The 19,517-nt window shown below is 42.5% G+C and overlaps 1 protein-coding gene across 1 annotated transcript in view; it reads right to left on the reverse strand.

The window, feature by feature from the left end:
* Nucleotides 1-137: 137 nt before the first annotated feature.
* The window catches only part of zmp:0000001174 (retinoic acid-induced protein 2), a 44,963-nt gene continuing 25,583 nt past the window's right edge, over nt 138-19,517 (reverse strand). The window contains exon 2 of the mRNA XM_067445483.1: nt 138-4,690. Coding sequence (XP_067301584.1) covers nt 2,914-4,614 — 1,701 coding nt within the window. The 5' untranslated portion in view covers nt 4,615-4,690 and the 3' untranslated portion in view covers nt 138-2,913. The remainder of the gene's footprint in view (nt 4,691-19,517) is intronic.

The raw sequence follows: 19,517 nt of genomic DNA on the forward strand, positions 1-19,517 counted from the left end.
GCCCTCTGAAGCTGCACTGAAACTGTCATTTGGACCTTGAGCCGTTTGAGGCCCATTGAAGTCCATTATATGGAGAAAAATCCTGGAATGTTTTCATCAAAAACCTTCATTTCTTTACCACTGAAGAAAGAAAGACATGGACAACTCGGATGACATGGGGGTGAGGAAATGATCAGCAAATTTTATTTAGAAGTGAACTAATCCTTTAAGAGTAAAAAACCTCTTGGCTCAAAAGCTGCGCTTAAGCTAGTTCTCACCCATCTCAGTCGTAATTGAATCGAAGTGTAGCACTAAATCTGACGTGTCAGTCTTACAGATGATTCACAACACTTTGCTGTGCCACAAACAGGATTTTGGACGGACCAATCACTGAATCGAGTTCCTGATTTAATAATATTCTCTGATAAATTCACATTGAATGGTGAAATTCCTAAGAGGAGTTTACATTCAACACACATTTGACAAAGAATTATCTAGAGAATACATTACATGCTCGCTGAGTTAGTCAAACAGCGGAAATATGTTAGAAAAGGCAAGTTCAGCCCAACATTAACCCAGTGCTGTCAAAGATGACGCCTGCTCTGTCCAAACGATACCGCTTGATTAACTGCTCATCGTCAAATATTTCAAAAAAAGATTCACACACGTCTCCGTCTCCTCAGTGCCATCACATGCAACCCCTAACCACTTGAGAGACCTCTCGAGCTGTCTTAAATAACTGGGAGAGGAAGAGGGATTCTTAGCTTTAAGAGATTTGATAACTTGCTTTACTTAAGTTTAAAAGTAGGAGTAAATTTCATCATTTCTCAGCACTTACGAGTAAAATAGCACTTTGAGAAGCTTGATAAATACGGGCCCAGAGCATATGCACTATAGAGTCATATCAAATCATAATGAGAACATCATAATTGTGTGTTTGGGACATGGATTTAATGGTGAGACCCTTGGTTTTGTAATCAGGCTCTCAGAAATTATATCAAAATTTGAATTTAGATTTATCGGCCAATATATCGGTTTTCGGCTTTCAAATATAAAGATTTATCAGTATCAGACAAAGTTTTCATATCGGTGTATACCTAATTGTGGCATTGTGTTTTACTACAAAATTGTATTACAGTAATATTTTGTAGTAAATATACTCGGACACAATGATAAGAGAGAAAATGCAAGTCACAATTCTCTCTCTGTCTCTGCCCCTCTCTCGCTCTTTCTCTCTCTCTATATATATATATGTATTGAAGTTATGACATGCTCATGTGGCTAATTTGGTGTTTTAATAAGTTGATTATTAAACTGACTGGGATGATCAGAGGGTTAATGAGAGGGTGGAAAGAAAACCTCGACACGCCCTCACGCTATCAATCAAACTGAACATCACAACCACATCAAATATACAATAATACAGATTTAAGTGCCATGAAGCAGCATTTACAATCCTTTTTTTTTTTTTAAATGTGATCAAAGATGAAAAGTAAATGTCGGGTGGCATTTAATTTTATCCACTGGAAATCCCGTCGACCATGAAAAGAGGGCGAGTGAAGCCGGATCTAATTATAATCTATATTATATATAAATAAGGACTTTAGACTGGGACTGGAGGTCAAGAGCATCTCCACACGTTCAAATGTTAATGCTTCTTTTTCAATTCCATCATCATTATTGCCGTAAACTGTATTCCAGTAATGTTACTTGTCTTTAAATTGCTACATTTGCAACCTATTGCTTTTGCAACCTTGCTGACATCACTCAGAAAGACAATAAAAGTCCTCTCATTGTCACTAAAGATTACAAAACGTGGAATAACATACACCGATGAATCTTGAACAATAAGACTAGTGTAAAAGAATTTCTTGAACACTTGTCTATTGTCGGCCGTTCAAAACACTGTAGGTATCGTTATAGATCATTCAAATCTGTACACTGGTAAAACTGAAACTCACACAGCTGGCTGACAATAACCTAAAAAATGACTTGCAGTTGAACCCACGGCCATAAAAACAGCATTAATAAGCCATTTCACTCAGATTTGTTGTGGTTAGGGACGAACCCCTGAGGATTATTTAGTTTTAATTTGTTTGGGGGCGAATGGGGGGAGGCTTTCTGCCCCCCAAAGGGAGGACGATGAAAACTATGCTTTGTTGCTACTGACAACCATTTCCTCCAATCGTCAGACTTAATGAAACTGAGGTCTGTGCTTTGCCAAGTCATTATCAGGCTGCCATGCTAACCGCTTACCCCTCCTGTTCTTCAAAGAGGATGCTCCGCTCCAATGCCCCACTGATTAATACAGTGATTAGGGAAGCAAAAGGTCACGGTTCCCTTCTACAGTTCATTACAACCAAAAATGGGAAACGTCTTGCACTCCGAGTGTAAACAGCGTGGGGAGAGCATGAGCTCTGCAAAAGCATATTAGCAAGAGGAGTATTTGTCAGCGTTACACGTTGCGTTTCTCACTGACAGCTGGCCAGGTTTCAAAACAGATCTCATGCATATTAATGACAATGCAGATTAAGTGTGATGAATCATTCATGAGGATGTGTGACCAAAATCAAAATGCATAGGAAGGGAAACGTTTCTGGCATTAATGCTGCAAATGCTAAAGAATATCAGTAGTAGTGCAGTTTGGCCTGTTCAGATTGGTTCTTTTACTTGGAGCATTATCCTGTTGACTTCAGCTGATTGCTTTATAATGAATGGATTAAATGCCAAAACGTCAGACCAGAGGCAGCTGTCTAAATCATACGGGGAGCTTGGAAAACAAGCTTTAGACTTCATTTCTGCCAGGAATGCATTTAGCATCATCATACCCTGGTTAAATGTCTCAATTTATTTGACTTCTCTAGCTACACCTCAGTAGCCGTTTCTTTCCTCATGTCCTTGGTTTTTTCCGTCTCGCTTTGAAGAGCTGATGTGTTATTTTCTGGGTAGAAAGGCTGACAGTCGCTGCTTCTTTATAGGGAGTATGTGAATCTCCTGGGAGCTCACTTTCTTCAGTTTGATACCTCTGTTTTTGGAGATCTTTTTGAGCGGGTCACTTGATTCTCCTCGCTGATCCCCCGGGACCCTGGGCAGTGATGCGAAGCCCCCCTGACTGGCGTCACGTTTAATGGAAAAGTTCTTTGTAGAAACGCCTGACAGTCCTTTAAGCTTGCTGCAGAATATGGCAGGCATGGCGTCTTTGACCGACACAATGACTTTGGCAGTCTGCGACGTGCTGACGATCTCGATGTTGCCGCTTCCGGAGAGCGCGGATTCGTGTACCGATCCATGACCGCTACCGTGACCGCTGTCTACCACCCACTTGTGCTGTCTGCTGAACTCTAGAGATGCTAACCCACTCAGCAGCTTGGTATCGAGTTTCGGCGTGCAATCTACCGGCCGAAGAACCCCAAGAGCCAAAGCACCAGTGCTAACATCATCCCCAATGTGGCACACTCTATCCCGTTCCGAAGCCAATGGCCCATACATGCTACAAGACTGGATGCATGTCTTTCTTATACTAGGTACAGATAAATCAAGGACACTGTCCTGCTGAAACGGCTGGATCCCACGTGAAACCTCAACATGTGCAGACAGCTGAGGCGCCCTTATGGATAAGTCTAGCACTTCTCCGTCTGTCACTACAGGGGACGAGCAAGAGGGAAGAGGTTTTTGGACTACTGCCATTTCCCTGCTGGTTAATGTCAAATGAGAGGAGATGTCAATGGGTGACGTCTGTGTGCTTTTGCTCGAAGTACAAGCCGGTTTAGGGGGGTCTACCTCAACCTTTGAGTCTTTGCACATGGAGACTGGGACTGGGATTGGCACTGGGATTGGAAGAGGCACTGGAAGTGGGATCACAACGGGATAGGGTACGAGGAGCGTGGCTGGAGGCACCAGAGGGGCTAGTGGAGAAATGTAGGGGTGCGAGAGAGGCGGAGGAGAAAGGAACGCAGAGGCAAGGTCTACTTGCGGGGAAGATGATTGGTGACAAGTGGGCGAAGTGTTCCCTTGGCCAGGAAAGAGGTCCTGCAAGATTGCTGCAAAGTTAGGGTTCTGAAGTAGAGTCAGTAGACTAGTATCTAACACCGGACTTGAGCCTTTCTGGTCCAGGACTGGAAGTGGCCCGAGAGCAAGGGAAGGGTTCTGGCACAGGATATTGTTCTGTAGCGGGAGAGGACAAGTTGCTGTTTGTTGAAGCAATTGAGGATTCAAATGTTGGAGGACTTGTTGCTCTAAGACCAGAGGTAGGGATACAGGACCCTGACTAGTCATCAGATATGAAGTTGTCCCTGATTGTCCAACTTGAGGGGCAGCTGGACCAGCAAGGATGGGCAACATCATTGGACTCTCCCCCAAACAGATTGGCTGAAGCACAGTTGTAGCAACCTTCAGAGCAACACCGTTTGGAGACTCAGCAGCCGGGGTCACCACCGGGGTGGCTTGTATTGTTAGCAGGGGTGACAGGGATCGCTTTGTGATGGTTGGAGAGCTGACATTCCATGTCTCGGTTGGAATAATTGGAGTGGCCTCCCCTTCGAGTTTCCCAACTGCATCAGTAGTGGCGGCTCCACCGTTGCAGACCTCCTCCTGGGGGTTCGCCATGTCTACAGAATCTTTGTACGGCTCATCCATTTTGGCTTGATTATGTAAATCTCTTTCAGGTGCTGCAAGTAGATTTCATGGTTTTCTTCAGTCGGAAGGACAAACCCTAGAATGAAATGGGAGAAGTGGATTAGCAGTTGGCGACAAATGTAAACCACAAAAGTCAACGTAGTAATCAGGGGCGGGGCTAGGGGTGGGCTAAGGGAGCCCAGAATGTTTCTGCCACGCCTCCTGTCACTCACTCAGCCACGCCTCCTGCCACTCACTCAGCCATGCCTTCTGTCACTCACTCAGCCACGCCTCCTGTCACTCACTCACTCAGCCACACCTCCTGTCACTCACTCACTCAGCCACACCTCCTGTCACTCACTCACTCAGCCACGCCTCCTGTCAGTCACTCAGCCCCGCCTCCTGTCACTCACTCAGCCCCGCCTCCTGTCACTCACTCAGCCACGCCTCCTGTCACTCACTCAGTTACGCCTCCTGTCACTCACTCACTCAGCCACACCTCCTGTCACTCACTCACTCAGCCACGCCTCCTGTCACTCACTCAGCCCCGCCTCCTGTCACTCACTCAGCCCCGCCTCCTGTCACTCACTCAGCCACGCCTCCTGTCACTCACTCACTCAGTTACGCCTCCTGTCACTCACTCACTCACTCACTCACTCAGCCACACCTCCTGACAATCACTCTTTCGGTCAGTTGAAGGGTTTTTGTTGATACAATACTACTTAACTTTAGCACATTTGTCATTCTAAACATCATTCATTCTCTCTCATTAATGACCCTGTGCCACCACTGTTTCATAATGAAATTTAAAACATAGCCTAGTTCTCGGACACTCTATTTGCCAATGAACCAAAATCAAAACAGTGGCTTTGTGTCTTTATAAAACAACAAAAGACAGTGATTTAATTAAGGCAGTCTGTTTGTGCTGCGTGCACTTTGCTCACATGGTCAGCTGGTGATCTGGTGTTTCTTTTCCAAAATAAAAGCTCAAATAAACAAAATGTATTGTTAAAATCAATCATTATTATATTACTGTAATAATTGTTGGACATCTTAAAACACCAGTGTCAATGTAGACTGAGACTGTACATCACAACTAAAGTCCTCTTTAATCATTTTAAACTCTTTTGCACACTGTAAATGGGTTAAAGCTCTTAATTTCAAACTCTCAAAGTGCACCAGGTTGATGCATTTAACCGTAAAACTTAAGTATTAATTACATGCTTCCCAACCCCCCAGATTAAGAGAGGTCCACCTAACATAGTTTTAATAAATCCTGTGGGAAACACTGATCATTTTATGAACTCATACTACAACAAACTTCATTTTAAATCAGTAAAGCTGTTGATGCCAAATTAAAATGTTAACAATGTTTGGCTCCGCCACTGATAGTTACTGTTGGTAAACCTTTTTTAATCTGTTATATCCTTACCTGTCCTCCACAACTTAATACCCAAAGCTAACAAGGCACCAAGGAGGCATGGTTTCCTGTCCTGCTAAAAGTTCAGCCATCTGTTTTTGTCTACTAAGAGCTGTAAGCTTTCAGAATGATGTCATGACACGAGAGTGGAAATCACAGACACAAATACAGAATTATGGGAGACACCAGAAGAGCGAGTTTACAAAGACTGGGAACCTTTCGCACAGACAGATGGCTTGGGAGGAGAGCAAAGAGAGCACGGGGGAGGATTTGATGAAATTACGTCGCAGAGTGCCTGGGTTTATTTGTTTATGAGCCAGCCTTAGTGTGGAGTTTATTACACAAAATGCTGCCAAGACTACGAAGTGAACCTCCCTCTGGCAAACGCAGAGCGAAAGAAAGAACGCCAGAGAGACGGAAAGAAGGAAAGAGAGAGTACCTTGAAGAAAGGGAAAGAGAGAAAGCGCAACATAAAAGGATAGTGTGAAGGAAAAGAGATCAAGGGAAGTAGAAATATGCTTTCAAAGCAGCATGTCTGCGTTAAGCACCCATTAAACATCGCAACATTTTTTGAATGCTAACAGGATGACCTGAACATGTGCATCCACCACAAACACCACAGCTTGAAGATCTGTTTTCACTACCAAAAACATTTCATCAATGGGAAATGTTTCCAAGATTAGCAGTTTATATTATTTTTCCCACCAGTAATCATTCAAAAATACAGATGCGATGCTGATGAAGGCTGAAGACAGGCTCATGCTGCCGCGGCGAGAACTGCCTTATCTGCATTTTTTCAGGCAAGCTGTGAAACAAAAGGAAGCAGTCCAACTGATTTAGGACCAATTGTGTCCCAGGGTGAATTTCAGAACCACTTCTGTGCAAAGCAGTGATTTTCCATTGCCACACTGACAGAAGAACAGTGGGAAAAGTCAGATAAGGAAGCAGACGACCTCGACACATCTGCTCCTCTCTGATTACTCAGTGACGGTGCGTCTCGCCGATCCTAAATCAACCCTCAATCGCTGAGCGCTGCTGTTCAGAAAAACTGATCCGAGATCAGACAGCGTGTCTTCCAAACTGCCTTGCAGTATTTTGTGTCTCAAACTATATTCTTTTAATATTTTATATGTATGGAACACCACAATAATAACCAAGCAAGCACACTTCACCCAATACTGCTTCTCCACAATTCACTGCACTTGACCTTCCATCTGAATCAATATGCAAGATAGCAGTCTTGACGACACACCACTTGTAGATTTAAACATAAGTGTGGTTAAAGGGATAGTTCACCCAAAAATTAACATTAGCCCATGAATCATGATTTATTCACCCTCAAGTCAGGTATGTATGAAATTCTTCTTTCAGACGAATACAATCAGAGTGGATCTCCCACGCTTTATAATGGCATTGACTTGATGGGTCATTTATGAAATCCATAAAAGTGCATCTATCTATCATAAAAGTGCATCTATTCATCATAAAAGTGCATCTATTCATCATAAAAGTGCATCTATCTATCATAAAAGTGCATCTATTCATCATAAAAGTGCATCTATTCATCATAAAAGTGCATCTATCCATCATAAAAGTGCATCTATCCATCATAAATGTGCATCTATCCGTCATAAAAGTGCATCTATCCATCATAAAAGTGCATCTATCCATCATAAATGTGCATCTATCCATCATAAATGTGCATCTATCCATCATAAAAGTGCATCTATCCATCATAAAAGTGCATCTATCCATCATAAATGTGCATCTATCCATCATAAAAGTGCATCTATCCATCATAAAAGTGCATCCATCCGTCATAAAAGTGCATCCATCCATCATAAAAGTGCATCCATCCATCATAAAAGTGCATCTATCCATCATAAAAGTGCATCCATCCGTCATAAAAGTGCATCTATCAGTCATAAAAGTGCATCTATCCATCATAAAAGTGCATCTATCCGTCATAAAAGTGCATCCATCCGTCATAAAAGTGCATCCGTCCATCATAAAAGTGCATCTATCCGTCATAAAAGTGCATCCATCCATCATAAAAGTGCATCCATCCGTCATAAAAGGGCATCTATCCATCATAAAAGTGCATCTATCCATCATAAAAGGGGCATCTATCCATCATAAAAGGGCATCCATCCATCATAAAAGTGCATCCATCCATCATAAAAGGGCATCCGTCCATCATAAAAGTGCATCCATCTGTCATAAAAGTGCATCCGTCCATCATAAAAGTGCATCCGTCCATCATAAAAGTGCATCTATCCGTCATAAAAGTGCATCTATCCATCATAAAAGTGCATCTATCCATCATAAAAGTGCATCTATCCATCATAAAAGTGCATCTATCCATCATAAAAGTGCATCTGTCCATCATAAAAGTGCATCTATCCATCATAAAAGTGCATCTATCCATCATAAAAGTGCATCTATCCGTCATAAAAGTGCATCTATCCGTCATAAAAGTGCATCTATCCATCATAAAAGTGCATCTATCCATCATAAAAGTGCATCTATCCGTCATAAAAGTGCATCTATCCATCATAAAAGTGCATCTATCCATCATAAAAGTGCATCTATCCATCATAAAAGTGCATCTATCCGTCATAAAAGTGCATCTATCCATCCTAAAAATGCATCTATCCATCCTAAAAGTGCATCTATCCGTCATAAAAGTGCATCTATCCATCATAAAAGTGCATCTATCCATCATAAAAGTGCATCTATCCGTCATAAAAGTGCATCTATCCATCATAAAAGTGCATCTATCCATCATAAAAGTGCATCTATCCGTCATAAAAGTGCATCTATCCATCATAAAAGTGCATCTATCCATCATAAAAGTGCATCCGTCCATCATAAATGTGCATCTATCCATCATAAAAGTGCATCTATCCATCATAAAAGTGCATCTATCCATCATAAAAGTGCATCTATCCATCATAAAAGTGCATCCGTCCATCATAAAAGTGCATCTATCCGTCATAAAAGTGCATCTATCCATCATAAAAGTGCATCTATCCATCATAAAAGTGCATCCGTCCATCATAAATGTGCATTTATCCATCATAAAAGTGCATCTATCCGTCATAAAAGTGCATCTATCCATCATAAAAGTGCATCTTTCCATCATAAAAGTGCATCTATCCGTCATAAAAGTGCATCTATCCATCCTAAAAGTGCATCTATCCATCATAAAAGTGCATCCATCCATCCTAAAAGTGCATCTATCCATCATAAAAGTGCATCTATCCGTCATAAAAGTGCATCTATCCATCATAAAAGTGCATCTATCCGTCATAAAAGTGCATCTGTCCATCATAAAAGTGCATCTATCCATCATAAAAGTGCATCTATCCATCATAAAAGTGCATCTATCCGTCATAAAAGTGCATCTATCCGTCATAAAAGTGCATCTATCCGTCATAAAAGTGCATCTATCCATCATAAAAGTGCATCTATCCATCATAAAAGTGCATCTATCCGTCATAAAAGTGCATCTATCCATCATAAAAGTGCATCTATCCATCATAAAAGTGCATCTATCCATCATAAAAGTGCATCTATCCATCCTAAAAGTGCATCTATCCATCATAAAAGTGCATCTATCCGTCATAAAAGTGCATCTATCCATCATAAAAGTGCATCTATCCATCATAAAAGTGCATCTATCCGTCATAAAAGTGCATCTATCCATCATAAAAGTGCATCTATCCATCATAAAAGTGCATCTATCCGTCATAAAAGTGCATCTATCCATCATAAAAGTGCATCTATCCATCATAAAAGTGCATCTATCCATCATAAAAGTGCTCCACATGGCTCCAGGGGTTAATAAAGACCTTCTGAAGCGAAGTGGCGTGTTTGTGTATGAAAAATATCCATATTTAAAACTATAAATTAAAATAACGAGCTTCCGGCGGTCAGCAATAGCAAGTCGACTTACGGCGAAAGAGTAATTCTTGACCTTTGAACTGTTGATGCATGCGTATTGATGAACGCAGAAGCCCAGAGGATAGAGCAAAACAAAACACCAGTCATGAACTAGAGTCTAAAATGAGAATTTTTAAAGCAGGGCTATTCAAATCTTACTCTAGAGGGCCAAAGCGGTGCAGAGTTTATCTCCAACCCTGATCAAACACACCTGAACATGCTAATAATGTCTTCAGGATCATTAGAACATCACAGGTGTGTGTGTGTGTGTTTGATCAGGGTTGGAGCTAAACTCTGCACCGCATTGGCCCTCTAGGGTAAGATTTGAATAGCCGTATTTTAAAGGGAAATGGCGGAAGATTTGGATATAAAAGAGGGGCTTGAGTCTGTTGCCCAGCCCGCTCTCCGCGTCAGGGGTCACTCTTTTAGTGCAAGTCGCCTCACACACTGCAGATCGCTGGAAGCTGCACTTTGATGGACTTCATAAATGACCCAACCTTCACTGCCATTATAAAGCTTGGGAGTTGGACTTTTTTAATATAACTCTAATTGTATTCGTCTGAAAGTAGAAAGTCATATACACCTAGGATGGCTTGAGGGAGGGAAATCATGGGCTAATTTTCATTTTTTTGTGAACTCTCTCTTGTGTAAAAGTGCGTTGATGAATATAATACACAAACTTTTGAATGGTACTGAAGAGAATATGATTTATTGCAAACAATATTTGGAAATTTGGAAGCCTACATAAGACCAGCTGGAAATGATCATGTCATACTGGCCTTGTGCGCTGTAGGAATATGTATCTTTGACAACTTTTACATTATTTTGTGTATATTTGATTGATCTGACGCTCTTCAGACCTCATGCTTGAAGTTTAAGTGAAGTAAATTAGCATTAGTCTCTGTATTCTCCATGCCAAAGGCGCAGAGTGACGTAAATTGGCTCAAAACAGTGTTTGTTGAAGTCTTTGGAAAACAAGCACATGCTTCAAATGCTAACCAATTACAATCTTTGAGAGGAACAGCCAAAAACTTGGGAATAAATCCTGAGCTGGGATAAAAGTCGATAAATTACAATCTACTGTTGGAAAGCCAACAAGGTGGGTCGCCAAACCTCTGTATGATTTGTTTCTGACGGTGTTCCAGATGGGCTTTCTGTGGGCCGACGGATGCCTGGAGTGTGTGTGTGTGTGTGTGTGTGTGTGTGTGTGTGTGTGTGTGTGTGTGTGTGTGTTCACAGCAGCAGGTGAGATCAATTAGATCAGCTAAAAACATTACAGTAACCTAAGAATACAGCTAAAGAGCCACCAAACACACCCTCTGCTGTCGTGGCATCTCAATGAACAACAACCTTGGGAAATTTCTCTCATGTGTTTGTAGATTCATTTTTCTGAGCCGTTAAAGCTACATCGACTAGATCGTTGTGATGCATATACATAAGAAAAATGTGAAAACTATCAAGAAATGTCTCGGTTAAAAGAATATTAAGCCTATAGAATTAAAATGCACATTTTAAACATGACCTGGCTGAAATATTCCAAGCAGGATGTCTTAATGAATATTTCAGGATATGACTAACTTTATCTGTCAGTGCAAAAGCACGTGGCTGGCAAACAAAAAAGCGGAACCGTCAGGAACAGATGTGAAACTGAATTGCAATGCGAGTGTTTACTGGAAGGGTTTGGAAGTGAACTTTGAGCTGTGATGCTGATCGGTGATGATTCACAGCGTCTAGACGGGAAGCATCGGATGTTCACGCACACACACACACACACACACACACATAACTGATACGAGCTCGAGGTTAGACATCAGGAATACTAAAGTGAAAAAAACAATCCCACTGACACTCACTGGCATAAAACTCACTTTAAATTAGTTGGTTTAATTTACTTGCCGTTTACCATATGTATTAGAAGTAATAATAATAAAAACATCCCAGTTTAACTAATTTGGCTTTGTTTAAATTACCACAAGTAACCGAATCAAAACATGAGTGCACTGTTACAACCCTAATAAATACATGAATAATCAAACACACAAATAAATAACATCATCGGTAACTGCATGAGATAAAATCTATAAATGTAATTTGTATACACTCACCTAAAGGATTATTAGGAACACCTGTTCAATTTCTCATGAATGCAATTATCTAATCAACCAATCACATGGCAGTTGCTTCAAAGCATTTAGGGTTGTGGTCCTGGTCAAGACAATCTCCTGAACTCCAAACTGAATGTCAGAATGGGAAAGAAAGGTGACTTAAGCAATTTTGAGCGTGGCATGGTTGTTGGTGCCAGACGGGCCGGTCTGAGTATTTCACAATCTGCTCAGTTACTGGGATTTTCACACACAATCATTTCTAGGGTTTACAAAGAATGGTGTGAAAAGGGAAAAACATCCAGTATGCTGCAGTCCTGTGGGCGAAAATGCCTTGTTGATGCTCGAGGTCAGAGGAGAATGGGCCGACTGATTCAAGCTGATAGAAGAGCAACTTTGACTGAAATAACCACTCGTTACAACCGAGGTATGCAGCAAAGCGTTTGTGAAGCCACAACACACACAACCTTGAGGCAGATGGGCTACAACAGCAGAAGACCCCACCGGGTACCACTCATCTCCACTACATTAGGAAAAAGAGGCTACAATTTACACAAGCTCACCAAAAGTGGACAGTTGAAGACTGGAAAAATGTTGCCTGGTCTGATGAGTCTCGATTTCTGTTGAGACATTCAGATGGTAGAGTCAGAATTTGGTGTAAACAGAATGAGAACATGGATCCATCATGCCTTGTTACCACTGTGCAGGCTGGTGGTGGTGGTGTAATGGTGTGGGGGATGTTTTCTTTGACACACTTTAGGCCCCTTAGTGCCAATTGGGCACGTTTAAATGCCACGGCCTACCTGAGCATTGTTTCTGACCATGTCCATCCCTTTAGGACCACCATGGCCCCATCCTCTGATGGCTACTTCCAGCAGGATAATGCACCATGTCACAAAGCTCGAATCATTTCAAATTGGTTTCTTGAACATGACAATGAGTTCACTTACTAAAATGGCCGCCACAGTCACCAGATCTCAACCCAATAGAGCATCTTTGGGATGTGGTGGAACGGGAGCTTCATGCCCTGGATGTTCATCCCACAAATCTCCATCAACTGCAAGATGCTCTCCTATCAATATGGGCCAACATTTTCTATATATAGGCCTACACATTTATATTTTTTATGTAATATTTATTAAATTAATAATAAATCAATCAGTGTTTATTTATAGAGCACATTTAAACACAACCAAGTTTGACAAACGTGCTGTACAAAGTATTAAAAAAAAAACCAAAAAAAATGAAGTAAAAGAGCAAAAACAAGCACACAAATAAACAATGAACAGTAAACAAGGAGAGCCAAGACAGCATACTAAAAAGAGTTAAAGGCCAATGAAAATAAATATGTCTTGAGATAAGATTTAAAAGTAGTGAGTGACGGGGCGAGCCCAGAGGTCTCAAAAGTACTCGCATTCATTACTCAAGTGGAAGTATAGATACTAGGGTTTAAAAATACTTCTGTAGAAGTTGAAGTATCAACTCAAGCTTTTTACTTAAGTAAAAGTGTAAAAGTACTGGTTTTCAAAACTACTTAAAGTATAAAAGTAAAAGTAATGTAAGGGAAAAAAATGCCATTAAAGACTAAAGCTTAGGCCACACCACAGGGGTCAGTGCACTACCCCACCTCCTCAAAAAACTTTTTCTGAAGGCCATAATGACTATAATGTTATATTAAAATGTTAATGTTAAAAAAAATTGGGAGGCACAGGCTACCTGTTTCAGCCACATATATACCCATTGAAAATGAATGCATTTTAGTACCATGGAAATATACCATTATGTGTACTGCTGAGCATTAACATGTGTTTCCTGAAGCGGAAGATATGATGACTAGTTGCCTATAAGTAATGTTATCAATAACCTTTATTGGAATGTAAAAGTGGGCTACATGTATGATCAGTGTTGCCAGATTGAGTCGACGCTTTAGAGCCCTACGGGCCCTGACTTTTTTTACACCCCTAACCTCATACCCACTGTCGGCCGCTGACTGCTTGGTTGTCACTTTAAAAAAAATTAACAAACAAACAAATCATCCAAACATTTTTCTAAATTAACTCTAATAAAGAAACTAAACGAAATATAACTACTTGGACATTACAAACAAAGCTGAACTATTTTAATGACTGCAGGAGTGTGTCATAGGATTGTGCAGGGCCTGTGGAGGGCTCAAAGGTCACCAAAACTGCCAAAATAATGTGATGATATTTTATTGAAGAAGCCACTAAGTGCAAACAGTCCCCAATATAGGAGGTCAGAAAAAGCACATAATTAACAGGCATTTCACACGTTAAAACACACCACTGCCACAATGCATAATTCATTGATACTGTACAATAATCCGCCAACAAAAAAATAACAACAAGCGCTTAGCTTTGCTCTGACAAAACTACAGCACCCTTGTGAAGTTCATAGAACATGCACTTAGTCCAGTCAAAACTGATTCATCATTGATTCAAACCTCTTTCAGCAGCTGTTGGGGTTGCTAGTTGCAGATGTCCTGTGTGTGTGTATATTATGACAGGAATCATGATTATATTTATAAAGAGTCTTCGAGTCACAGGTGTAATCGACGTTTGAGAGTTTGTTCACTCTCCCACTCCTTACTGTAGAAACGGCTTGTGTATATATATATATATATATACTGTATGTATGCCACTTTAGCATAGCGATCACTTGAATATACCTACGACGAGTTATCACGCTAAAAACCTGGCTGTCATAAATGAGCGCGTCTGCTGCTGATCGCTGATTGACTGAAAGTGCGTGCTCGTCCGCGATGGATTGCGTAGTAACCAATAGGGTGTTGGAATGGTATATATTTACACTTCTCATCCAACCACAATCAAATTCACACTATCAGGATGACGCGATTTATCTACATAGTTTTTTTTTTAAACAAGATTAAATGAAAGAGGAGTAACGAGGCTATTTTAAAAAAGTAAGGAGTAGAAAGTACAGATAATTGCATGAAAATGTAAGGAGTAGAAGTAAAAAGTAGGCAGAAAAATAATTACTCCAGTAAAGTATAGATACCCAAAATTTCTACTTAAGTAAGGTAACGAAATATTTGTACTTTGTTACTTGACACCTCTGTGCGAGCCTAATATAGGGAGAGGAAGGCTATTCCAAAATTTGGGTTCAACAGTAGCGAAAGCACGATCGCCGCCATTTTAAAGAAAACTTTTAAAAACTCTAGGTACTGTCAGTAGGCCACGGTCACATGATCTTGAGTCTAAACGGAACTTACAGATCAGTAAGATAGAGAGGTGCTAATTTTAAAATCAATCCTATACTTGACAGGGAGCAAGTGCAGAGACATTAAATTTGATTTTATATGATCATATTTCTGTTTCCTGTCTAGCAGCTGCGCTTGGGACCCGCTGCAGACGAGAGATAAAGGCCTGAGAGATACCACCTCACTGTATTATGATACACTGAAGAAATATCCATGCAATAAATATTTATACAAATTTGTAGATAAAATAAAACATTTTGTATATCCTTTTTGGCCCCACTTTATATTAGGTGGCCTTAAGTACTATGTACTTATATCAAGAAATAACTACAATGTACTTTGTTCAAATTATATTGCAAAGCACTTTTGCTGATATTGAGGTGGGATACGGGTAGAGTTAGGGACAGGTGTGGTGGTGTGGGTCAGTTTAAGGGTAGAGTTAGGGACAGGTGTGGTGGTGTGGGTCAGTTTAAGGGTAGAGTTAGGGACAGGTGTGGTGTGTGTGGGTCAGTTTAAGGGTAAAGTTAGGGTCAGGTGTGGTGGTGTGGGTCAGTTTAAGGGTAAAGTTAGGGTCAGGTGTGGTGTGTGTGGGTCAGTTTAAGGGTAAAGTTAGGGTCAGGTGTGGCGGTGTGGGTCAGTTTAAGGGTAAAGTTAGGGACAGGTGTGGTGGTGTGGGTCAGTTTAAGGGTAAAGTTAGGGTCAGGTGTGGTGGTGTGGGTGAGTTAAGGGTGAAGTTAGGGACAGGTGTGGTGGTGTGGGTCAGTTTAAGGGTAAAGTTAGGGACAGGTGTGGTGTGTGTGGGTCAGTTTAAGGGTAAAGTTAGGGACAGGTGTGGTGGTGTGGGTGAGTTAAGGGTGAAGTTAGGGACAGGTGTGGTGGTGTGGGTCAGTTTAAGGGTAAAGTTAGGGTCAGGTGTGGTGGTGTGGGTCAGTTTAAGGGTAAAGTTAGGGACAGGTGTGGTGGTGTGGGTCAGTTTAAGGGTAAAGTTAGGGTCAGGTGTGGTGGTGTGGGTCAGTTTAAGGGTAAAGTTAGGGACAGGTGTGGTGGTGTGGGTCAGTTTAAGGGTAAAGTTAGGGACAGGTGTGGTGGTGTGGGTCAGTTTAAGGGTAAAGTTAGGGACAGGTGTGGTGGTGTGGGTCAGTTTAAGGGTAAAGTTAGAGACAGGTGTGGTGGTGTGGGTCAGTTTAAGGGTAGAGTTAGGGACAGGTGTGGTGGTGCGGGTCAGTTTAAGGGTAGAGTTAGGGACAGGTGTGGTGGTGCGGGTCAGTTTAAGGGTAGAGTTAGGGACAGGTGTGGTGGTGTGGGTCAGTTTAAGGGTAAAGTTAGGGACAGGTGTGGTGGTGTGGGTCAGTTTAAGGGTAAAGTTAGAGACAGGTGTGGTGGTGTGGGTCAGTTTAAGGGTAAAGTTAGGGACAGGTGTGGTGGTGTGGGTCAGTTTAAGGGTAAAGTTAGAGACAGGTGTGGTGGTGTGGGTCAGTTTAAGGGTAAAGTTAGAGACAGGTGTGGTGGTGTGGGTGAGTTAAGGGTAAAGTTAGAGACAGGTGTGGTGGTGTGGGTGAGTTAAGGGTGAAGTTAGGGACAGGTGTGATGGTGTGGGTCAGTTTAAGGGTAAAGTTAGAGACAGGTGTGGTGGTGTGGGTGAGTTAAGGGTAAAGTTAGAGACAGGTGTGGTGGTGTGGGTGAGTTTAAGGGTAGAGTTAGAGACAGGTGTGGTGGTGTGGGTCAGTTTAAGGGAAGAGTTAGGGACAGGTGTGGTGGTGTGGGTCAGTTTAAGGGTAGAGTTAGGGACAGGTGTGGTGGTGTGGGTCAGTTTAAGGGTAAAGTTAGAGACAGGTGTGGTGGTGTGGGTCAGTTTAAGGGTAAAGTTAGGGACAGGTGTGGTGGTGTAAGTCAGTTTAAGGGTAGAGTTAGGGACAGGTGTGGTGGTGTGGGTCAGTTTAAGGGTAAAGTTAGAGACAGGTGTGGTGGTGTAAGTCAGTTTAAGGGTAGAGTTAGGGACAGGTGTGGTGGTGTGGGTCAGTTTAAGGGTAAAGTTAGAGACAGGTGTGATGGTGTGGGCCAGTTTAAGGGTAAAGTTAGAGACAGGTGTGGTGGTGTGGGTGAGTTAAGGGTAAAGTTAGAGACAGGTGTGGTGGTGTGGGTGAGTTAAGGGTAAAGTTAGGGACAGGTGTGATGGTGTGGGTCAGTTTAAGGGTAAAGTTAGAGACAGGTGTGGTGGTGTGGGTGAGTTAAGGGTAAAGTTAGGGACAGGTGTGATGGTGTGGGTCAGTTTAAGGGTAAAGTTAGAGACAGGTGTGGTGGTGTGGGTGAGTTAAGCGTAAAGTTAGAGACAGGTGTGGTGGTGTGGTCAGTTTAAGGGTAGAGTTAGGGACAGGTGTGGTGGTGTGGGTGAGTTTAAGGGTAAAGTTAGGGACAGGTGTGGCGGTGTGGGTCAGTTTAAGGGTAAAGTTAGAGACAGGTGTGGTGGTGTGGGTCAGTTTAAGGGTAAAGTTAGGGACAGGTGTGGTGGTGTAAGTCAGTTTAAGGGTAAAGTTAGAGACAGGTGTGGTGGTGTGGGTGAGTTAAGGGTAAAGTTAGGGACAGGTGTGGTGGTGTGGGTCAGTTTAAGGGTAGAGTTAGGGACAGGTGTGGTAGTGTGGGTAAGTTAAGGGTAGAGTTAGAGACAGGTGTGGTGGTGTGGGTCAGTTTAAGGGTAGAGTTAGGGACAGGTGTGGTGGTGTGGGTGAGTTTAAGGGTAAAGTGAGGGACAGGTGTGGTGGTGTGGGTCAGTTTAAGGGTAAAGTTAGGGACAGGTGTGGTGGTGTGGGTCAGTTTTAGGGTAAAGTTAGGGACAGGTGTGGTGGTGTGGGTCAGTTTAAGGGTAGAGTTGGGGACAGGTGTGGTGGTGTGGGTCAGTTTAAGGGTAAAGTTAGGGACAGGTGTGGTGGTGTGGGTGAGTTAAGGGTAAAGTTAGGGTCAGGTGTGGTGGTGTGAGTCAGTTTAAGGGTAAAGTTAGGGACAGGTGTGGTGGGATTGGGTCAGTTTAAGGGTAAAGTTAGGGACAGGTGTGGTGGTGTGAGTCAGTTTAAGGGTAAAGTAAGGGACAGGTGTGGCGGTGTGGGTAAGTTAAGGGTAGAGTTAGGGACAGGTGTGGTGGTGTGGGTAAGTTAAGGGTAGAGTTAGGGACAGGTGTGGTGGTGTGGGTAAGTTTAAGAGTAAAGTTAGGGACAGGTGTGGTGGTGTGGGTCAGTTTAAGGGTAAAGTTAGGGACAGGTGTGGTGGTGTGGGTCAGTTTAAGGGTAAAGTTAGGGTCAGGTGTGGTGGTGTGGGTCAGTTTAAGGGTAGAGTTAGGGACAGGTGTGGTTGTGTGGGTCAGTTTAAGAGTAAAGTTAGGGACAGGTGTGGCGGTGTGGGTCAGTTAAAGGGTAAAGTTAGGGACAGGTGTGGCGGTGTGGGTCAGTTTAAGGGTAAAGTTAGGGACAGGTGTGGTGGTGTGGGTCAGTTTAAGAGTAAAGTTAGGGTCAGGTGTGGTGGTGTGGGTCAGTTTAAGGGTAAAGTTAGGGACAGGTGTGGCGGTGTGGGTCAGTTTAAGGGTAAAGTTAGGGACAGGTGTGGCGGTGTGGGTCAGTTTAAGGGTAAAGTTAGGGACAGGTGTGGCGGTGTGGGTCAGTTTAAGAGTAAAGTTAGGGACAGGTGGTGTGGGTCAGTTTAAGAGTAAAGTTAGGGTCAGGTGTGGCGGTGTGGGTCAGTTTAAGGGTAAAGTTAGGGACAGGTGTGGCGGTGTGAGTCAGTTTAAGGGTAGAGTTAGGGACAGGTGTGGCGGTGTGGGTCAGTTAAAGAGTAAAGTTAGGGACAGGTGTGGCGGTGTGGGTCAGTTAAAGGGTAAAGTTAGGGACAGGTGTGGTGGTGTGGGTCAGTTTAAGAGTAAAGTTAGGGACAGGTGTGGTGGTGTGGGTAAGTTAAGGGTAGAGTTAGGGACAGGTGTGGTGTTGTGGGTAAGTTAAGGGTAGAGTTAGGGACAGGTGTGGTGGTGTGGGTCAGTTTAAGGGTAAAGTTAGAGACAGGTGTGGTGGTGTGGGTCAGTTTAAGGGTAGAGTTAGGGACATGTGTGGTGGTGTGGGTAAGTTTAAGGGTAAAGTTAGGGACGTGTGGCGGTGTGGGTCAGTTTAAGGGTAGAGTTTGGGACAGGTGTGGTGGTGTGGGTAAGTTAAGGGTAGAGTTAGAGACAGGTGTGGTGGTG

Source organism: Pseudorasbora parva, chromosome 6 (genome assembly GCF_024679245.1).
Source record: "Pseudorasbora parva isolate DD20220531a chromosome 6, ASM2467924v1, whole genome shotgun sequence".
In the NCBI taxonomy this organism is placed as follows: Eukaryota; Metazoa; Chordata; class Actinopteri; order Cypriniformes; family Gobionidae; genus Pseudorasbora; species Pseudorasbora parva.